We start from the raw sequence: 8,855 nt of genomic DNA on the forward strand, positions 1-8,855 counted from the left end.
GTGTGTGTGCGTGTGTTTACCTGTGTATGCTTACTCCTCCCTCGTGCCGCCACTTACCAATGTTGTGGTAACAGTGTGACAGCTCCACCTAGGTGCTCTGCACCCTGGCACCACTTCATACTGGTTCTCTTCTCTCAATATTCTGTCTGGGCTGATTTCATTTTGAAACAGGGATCTGCCTGCATAAAGAATGATTAGTAAAGAATGATTCCCCTTGACCTAAGAATTATTTATGTGATTATTTATGCCTCACAATTCTCTATGTAGCCTATTGCAAATCGATTCTGTAATAGGGTGGAACTAAGGGTTTTTGTAATGCATTTGGAATACTATGGTACTAAAGTATTTTAAATATGTCCAGAAAGTAAACTTTTTGCCTAATTAATCTGCTTACAACTCCTTAACAAATCTTCTTAGGGATAGGGGGCAGTATTTTCACGTCTGGATGAAAAGCGTGCCCAAAGTAAACAGCCTGTTACTCAGGCGCAGGATATGGATATGCATATAATTGGTATATTTGGATAGAAAACACTCTAAAGTTTCTAGAACTGTTAAAATAATGTCTGTGAGTATAACAGAACTGATTTGGCAGGTGAAACTCTGAGGACAAACCATCCAGGGAGAAAAAAATTGAGGTCATAATATTTCCCATTGGTTTTCTATTGAAAGCCCTATTTAAGAGGAACCTGGTTGCAGTTCCCATGGACTGTCAACAGTCTTTAGAAATTGGTTGATGTTTTTCTTTTGAGAAATGAAGACGCACAACTGTTCTTTGTGAGTGTCAAGCCAAGTGGACTCTACTGTTTGGTGCGCGTGAACTGGAATGCGCTTCACGTTGTTTTTATCCGATATTGAACACAGTATATCCCGTCTTAAATTGTATCGATTATTTACGTTTTAGGATACCTTAGGTTGGAATAGGAACATTGTTTGAAGTGTTTGGATCAAGTTTACAGGTAACTTATTAGATACTTTGTAGGTATGTTGGGCGAGTTGAAACCGGTGTATTTCTGAATCAAACGTGCCAAATAAATTGACATTTTGGGGATATAAAGAAGGACATTATCGAACAAAAGGACCATTTGTGATGTTTCTGGGACATTTTGCAGTGCCAACATAAGAAGATCTTCAAAGGTAAAGCATTTATTATATCGTTATTTCTAACTTTTGTGTCGCCACCTGCCTGGTTGAAAAATAATTTTCATGTATTTGTATGCGGGGCGCTGTCCTCAGATCGCATGGTCTGCTTTCGCCGTAAAGCCTTTTAAAAATCTGACACTATGGCTGGATTAACAAGAGGTTAAGCTTTATTTTGATGTATTACACTTATATTTTCAGTTATTGTGAATATTGATATTTCTGTCGTTTGAATTTGGCGCTCTGCAATTTCACTGGATGTTGTCAAATCGATCCCGATAAAGGGATTGGCGCACGAAGGGATCACTAACAGGTTTTAATGTCAGAATATATCTGATATATAATTTAGCTGTTGAATCTATACAGTATTGCATAAAGAAATAGCAAAATCATCACAATATAGTTTTTTCCCCTTGCCCTAAGAATTATGTTTATTGTGTGTCCAATGTCCAGGATTGTTGGGGTGCTCGGACCCTAAAGGTTAGAATAAACCAACACCGCTCTATCTGAGAACCTGCTGGGAATGGACATGTGGGATGTTTCTTTGTTTGCTCCTTTAAGAAAGCAGAGAAGCTTCTGCTTGGCCATGTCATGATTTCTCTCTCTTGGACTGAGCCCAATTGATTATGCTGAAAATTGATCCGTAGTTGCCAAATTCAAGTAGCATCATGATGTGTTGATAATAACGACAAATAAGGTTCACAATCTGGCAAACATTGCCTTTGGGCAACAAAGCTTTGGGCTACAAAGTGTGCTTTAATAAGCCATTAATCCATCGTATATCAATTACAGAAACGTCATATTTGTCCAGAAATAAAGCAGCGTACATTTGAAGGAAGGACCCTTCATGGAGTGATTATATCTCAAGAAGCAGGCAATCAGAACGTGCATGGGCACAATGAGAGGTGATTCGACTCTTTAGGCCATATAGGCAGCAGTGTGTACCATAGAGATTGTAATTCTATGGTGTGTACACTGTGAGTGAGAGAGTAAACATGTAAATATCAGTGAAGTGGTCTTGTAAGCGATAGCCTCTCGCCCTGTCTAAATGTGTTTGAGAACCGCTTTACTGGTCAAACAAATACGCAAGTGCTACCAAAGTAATAATACAATAATAATAATAATGTGTGTGTGTGTGTGTGTGTGTGTGTGTGTGTGTGTGTGTGTGTGTGTGTGTGTGTGTGTGTGTGTGTGTGTGTGTGTGTGTGTGTGTGTGTGTGTGTGTGTGTGAGGTAGAGGCTGCTGGGGTCAGAGATGAATGAAGAGATAGTTCATTGAAAGCAGTTGAACACCATGACAACCAGGAGGAACCACGGATTTATTCCAAACAGTTACGGCGCATTGTAAGGGGGGCGTCAATCATCTATTATCTTGCCCCCGAAATAAATGCTAAATCTCAGCCTGCACAAAAACTTCCAAAAGAAGCAGGACATTTGTCTACATTTCCTTCATTGTCCGCAGCTTAGCAATCGGTTTGTACGTGTGTTTGCTTAGTACGACCACCCAGGACGCCCGGAGGATTCGCTGAGAACGAGAATCATTGTCACCCACATCACATACTAGATGAGGGCATTGGAGCATAGAGAAAGGGAGAATAAAAACATCTAAAAAGAAATATTATGAACATGATAGTCAGCGTCTTATGTTGACCCAAGAGCTTATCATTCGATTTCCCACGTGAATTAAACACGACCAATTGCTGCAATAAAATAATTGTTATTGTTATAAAGAAATTGTAAGCTAATATTCCCAAGGGATATACTTGTATTACATTGTGTTGCAATGGGCATGCCAGGTGATGCATGGACGGATGGAGGCTGCGCTGCAACCTGGTCTCAGAGCATTTCATATGATTCTTTAAATTCATCTGAGACAATCCATTTTGTATGAAATGTTGTGTTTCATATGGTATGTAATTACTTTAGCGTTATACGTCCACCCATCCACCCTGACCAACGACCCTACTTTTTTTTGCCTTTAAGTTATCATCTGTCTTATGTAAAACTACCAAACGTAACATATCATACTAATTTGAGTGTGGCGGATTTCCGTTTGCAATGTTACGTCTAATCTATGAGTAGGGCCTATGCGCTACTTGAGTTAAGCCTGAACCAAAATATTGACCTAAATGGATTTCATGAATTAGCCTACCCATATTACACCCCCAAAATTCACATTTCGATCTTTAGGGTAATAAAATACATCTCAAAATGATGTTTTTGCTCTTAAATAAATATTATTTGTATGACGCTTTGAAGCAATATATTTTAATGGTTTGTATGGAAATTACATGCACAAATGTCCCTCCCCATCTCGGTGATTAACTGTCCCATAATACCAGTCATCACATTTCTGAAGAACCAATGACAGAGATTCGGATGTCCCCAAACCCGAGCATTTCACACCCACAGTCTTCATCCACTTGACTCCAAGGACCCGCCTACACGCGTTGTCTTTCTCCTTTATTCCGATTCATTTTCCATTGCCGATTCAGTGTTTCAACGAACCTTATATGGACCAATCCGTCTGGCGATAGCTTCCTTTATGCCAGTGCTCCTAGCCATGCTTTATCCATGAGCCTCTCCTCTCCACCAATTCCTGCGCTCCTCCATGACCAGCACATTGGAGTCCTCTCTACGAGCCAACGGTGAACTACTGCATGCCAATTAAGTCTCCGTTTAGCTTAACCCAAAGGACACAACCCTGAACATCTAAAAAACCTCATATATAAATACTGTACTCTTATTCATTTAAACTGGTTCAGAACAGTAGCAGGGGGGAAAAAACGAACTCTTGTTTACAGTGCGCACCACATACTTTCTCACGCCATGTCGTTCAGCAACACAAAGACGGGCTTCTCTGTAAAGGACATTCTGGATCTTCCTGACACCAATGGAGGTTCTGAAACGGAGGAGACTGAAGATGAGAACGAGGTGGAAACGACTGAGACTTTGACGCAAAATCCATCTTCTGAAAACACTGGAAATGTGCCCTACAAGAGCCTTTTGTGTGATGGTGGTGGTAATCCCTACTCAAGATGGCTTGCCTCCTCCAGCACCATCCAATATTCATGTGAGTAGCTTAAAAAAAGTTAGTTTCGTAAACATCGAGGTATAGAACTCATTAATTTGCCTAATTCCTAGTCATAGCTCATCCGTTAAGTTATAGGCCTATGTCATTATTAAAAACATTTGCCTTCATGTTTTGGTTTCTAATGCAAAACGTCACGATTTCATTTATTTCATTTAAACATGTATTGTTTTAACTTATTAGGTTACCATTAAAGTATTAGTCTATCCATGTCCAATCAGAATTTAGAAAATGATCCGTTCGTAATGCCATTTTAATTAGCCTATCTATGCGTAGAGCCTGATCAAAATATTTAAATTGTTGTCACCAATAGACCATTGTTTTCGATTGTTAGTAGTCTCTTCAATATTTTTTAGATTCAACAAATTGCTATACGATGAAGATTTGTTTTTAGAAATGAATGTACCCCCCCCCCCCCGTTTGTTGTCAACCCTAGTTGATTACCAGATCCACTTTGTTTCCTTCCAAACAGTGCATAGTTTGTCCGTTGATTCTCGAAACGAACCGAAATATCCAGAGCTGTCCGCCGACGAATCCCAAGATATCGACAGGGACGCCACAGGTGACAGCAGCGACTCGGGTAAGAAGAGGAAAAGGAGAGTGCTGTTTTCCAAAGCTCAAACCTACGAACTTGAGCGACGATTCCGACAACAGAGATATCTCTCGGCGCCGGAGAGGGAGCGCCTTGCAAATGCACTACTACTGACACCGACTCAGGTGAAGATCTGGTTCCAGAATCACCGGTATAAAATGAAGAGAGCACGCGCTGAGAAGGGTATGGAGATGGTTAATCTCGTGTCCCCAAGACGGGTGGCCATTCCGGTTTTGGTTCGGGATGGAAAGCCATGTGACACTAACAAAACTCAGGATCTCGAGGCCTCATTCAGTGCTGGAATACCTCTGTCGGCGTATAGCGCCTATTCTCTCCATCACATGCATATGCGCTCTCACTACAGCCCCGACGCCATCTCACAGCTGCCTAGTGTGCATCACATGGCGCAAATGTACCAATGGACTTGGTAGACGATGGATACTCAAAATAACTTTGATTCAACAAAAATACGATCTGAAGAAAGGGATTGAAATTGTATCGATATTATGAACTCTATTTTACCCATATCAGAGCTAATTATTATGTGGCCCATGGGGTCTGGACAATGTTAGGGTTCTTGAAATTCCGTTCTTTTTATAATGTTTGCCAAATGAATGTTATAAATGAATGTTATTTCTGTTGTAAAGTGCGCAAAATGCTCATATTATGAATTAATTTATGTTTTTGGGTGGACTGTTGATTGATCTTGAATATTTATGGCCGTGAATAAACTTCTGTCAGTTTGATGTGGTTATTATTCCTTTATTAACCTACATTAAATTACTTTTATACCGGCCCAGTAAGGGGAATCGAACAGAACCTCGGATATAAATGTTTCGTTATTCGTAAAAATCGCTACATACATATACATGCCATTATGCACAGAACTAGATGAAAACGAGTTCCCTTTTTAAAGTAGAAGATCGTGCAAAACCTGTTTAATGACTTCCTGTATCTAATTCGGTTCAGGGTTTACGTTGGATCACAAAGCAAAACATGGAAGCAAATAACTCTGAAGAGAATATCTTGCAAACACAGTCTGGACAATTTCGTTCATATCGAAAGTAAAAAGGGCTTTTTCGAGTTATGCAAAGGCCTACAACAAATATATATATGTTTTGTGATGTTTTCCTTACATTTCCTAATTGAAAAGCATGCATGGCTTATTACAGCACTCCAAAAGACCAATTAAGCTAGAACAAAAATATATTCTCAGTTCTCAATAACAATATTTGCTAAAACATCAAATGAATTATAGTCAATATAAACCATTTTTTTTTTTAAATGTCTCACTCTGTTTTTCACAGAGCAGCATTGCTTATCAATTCACAAAGAAACCCCAAATATAGAATTGAGTGCAGCTGTGGATCTTTAGGGGTTTGCACATGCAGAATAGAACAGAGAGGGGATGTTGTGGCAGTGGTGGATGGAGAGCTGTGGACGTTTTTGTTTCTATTCAGCTGTCAGTTGGGTCAGCTCATCTCAGAGTAAGGATGAGGAGTAAGTATCTCTGGGGTTTTGTAAAGGCTGTCACTTGGCTCTTTTGTGACCCTTGTTGGACACGTTGTATCCCATATGGGCAGCTGGCCTCGTGAAGGGGATCGCTAATAAAACTCAACTTGTTCTGCTTTCAAACATGCCATTGTTTCCTCCCAATGGGAAAAAAATCATTACAAATTCATGCGGTATCCTTTCTGAGCAAAGACACCCCATTCACATATTATAACAGGGAGGTCTTATCCTGAGGTTTTTCTGTGCAACCCCTCACGCGTTCTCTCTATTTCTCACTCCATTTCGCCCCGCTCTATTTCTCATACTCTCTCTAAATATTTGAAACCAGTTTTACAAATACTTTGCTCAAAAAAATATCTGTACTCACTCTAGTCATCTAAAACACGGGTCAGTGGACACCTGTACTCACCATGTACTTCAAGCAAATGTTGAAGTGATAAATAATAAACTATAACGTTACTCGCATTCCTTATTGGGTCAATCAGCAACTGAGCGTCAAACAACTTTCTCACCACAAGATGGCAGTATATACCTTGATGAAGAAGGATCTGTATTATCCTGGACAGCCCATAACAGCTCCCAGTTCCAAAATCACAAATGGTTTATAATTTAAGCAGTTTATAACTTGTTTATTCTGCATTGAGCATTTTAGACAAATGTTTTTTATGTTCAGTTAGTGTTACAAGGCATGTGTAGGTATTTAATCGAGATGATTTTAATAGAAAATGCGTCATATCTATATAAATCCATTTATGTTTAGAGGTTAAGAGTTTGAATATTAATTGATTAGTTGCATAGACAAATAATGGTTCCACTAGGGTGTCTCTGTCAAAAGCTAATTTTGCTGAACAATCACCTTATTCAGACCAGGGCAGGCAGCAAGGGCACGTGGGACAGCAGTGAAGTGAGTGGTTTGTCCACAGAGCGGAGCAGTTGGGCTACGAACGTTTTTGGATGAGGACACGAACGTTCTCATTTACTAGCGATATTGTAACCTGCTTGAGGTCATGGTGGGGGGTAATAGTGACATGCAGTAACAACCTCTGTATGTGAATTTGTGTCTTTCAGAGCGGTTGGCGTTTTTTATCAACTTGCTTCTATCACTTTCTAGCACATCCGGCTGGTTTACGGAGCAGTTTACAGAATGGTTAGCTGCTCCCGAGTGGCTTCAGCGTCAGGTGTCACTACCGTTCCTGGTTCGAATCCAGGCTGTATCACATCTGGCCGTGATTGGCAGTCACATAGTGGGTGCACAATTGGCCCAGGTTTGGCTGGGGTAGGCTGTCATTGTAAATATGAATGTGTTATTGGCTGAATTGCCTAGTTAAATAAAGGTTTAAAAAAAACAAGCCAGTTAGCTTTGTGGCCATGGACTGTGCACCTTCCATTGTTTAGCTAGCTGGTTGATGTTTTCCTTTGGAAACCAGGGCAGATGAAGGAAACATTCCACAAATGCCGTTGATATCTATACTGAATGAAGCCGTTAAGGGACCTCATGGGCACCTTTTTCACTTAATTTAAGGAGGGAATTTACCTGTTTTGTGCAACTTATTTACATTTAAGGAACTTTAAGGGAGAAGATAAGTGGAAAATGTACCTGTGGTGTTTCATGCAACCGGGCCCTGATCCTCTGGAAGCATTATGAGTCATCATCCAACCCCTCCTGGACAATGGCTACACCCCCCATGTTTACTCAGTGCCCTCTCCACCTCTGTCATACCCACAGCACGGTGGCGCTCTGGAAGTCTTGTCTACTTGTCTAAGCGTGGCCTCGCTTGGCTGCTTGTCGCCCACACACTCTCAAGAGCTCTTCACTAGGGATCCGACCGACGCCGCAGTCCAAGCACACAGCCAAACTGGGGGTGGGTGTCCCAAACGGCACCTCTATAGTGCACAATTTTTTTACCAGGGCCCATAGGGAATGGTGTGTTATTTGGGACATACCCTATGGGTAGAATGCATGTGTACGCTACTTGGCTTCTCAACCACAGCTGTCCTTGGGGTAACGTGATGCGAAAGTGACAATGTCTGTGGTAAACAAAACCAAAAAAAGTATGCATTTTGACTATTGTATGGAGCGAGACATTGTGGCGTAGTCTTGACCTCGGACCTGAGCGATGGAGGGATTGTATAATATAATGTTTACATACCCTACATTACTCCTCTCATATGTATATGTATATACTGTACTCTATATCATCTACTGCATCTTTATGTAATACATGTATCACTAGCCACTTCAAACTATGCCACTTTGTTTACATACCCTACATTACTCATCTCATATGTATATACTGTACTCGATACCATCTACTGCATCTTGCCTATGCCGTTCTGTACCATCCCTCATTCATATATCTTTATGTACATATTCTTTATCCCTTTACACTTGTGTGTATAAGGTAGTCGTTTTGGAATTGTTAGGTTAGATTACTCGTTGGTTATTACTGCATTGTCGGAACTAGAAGCACAAGCATTTCGCTACACTCGCATTAACATCTGCTAACCATGTGTATGTGACTAA

The 8,855-nt window shown here is 40.5% G+C and overlaps 1 protein-coding gene across 1 annotated transcript; it reads left to right on the forward strand.

The window, feature by feature from the left end:
- The first annotated feature begins 3,505 nt into the window (after positions 1 to 3,505).
- Positions 3,506 to 6,021, forward strand: LOC110522079 (homeobox protein Nkx-2.2a-like). Its single transcript, XM_021600165.2, has 2 exons — positions 3,506 to 4,209; positions 4,700 to 6,021. The coding sequence occupies exons 1-2, from the start codon at positions 3,966 to 3,968 to the stop codon at positions 5,248 to 5,250; spliced, it is 795 nt and encodes a 264-aa protein (XP_021455840.2). The 5' UTR covers positions 3,506 to 3,965; the 3' UTR covers positions 5,251 to 6,021.
- Positions 6,022 to 8,855: the final 2,834 nt, after the last annotated feature.

This window comes from Oncorhynchus mykiss, chromosome 4, assembly GCF_013265735.2.
Source record: "Oncorhynchus mykiss isolate Arlee chromosome 4, USDA_OmykA_1.1, whole genome shotgun sequence".
In the NCBI taxonomy this organism is placed as follows: domain Eukaryota; kingdom Metazoa; phylum Chordata; class Actinopteri; order Salmoniformes; family Salmonidae; genus Oncorhynchus; species Oncorhynchus mykiss.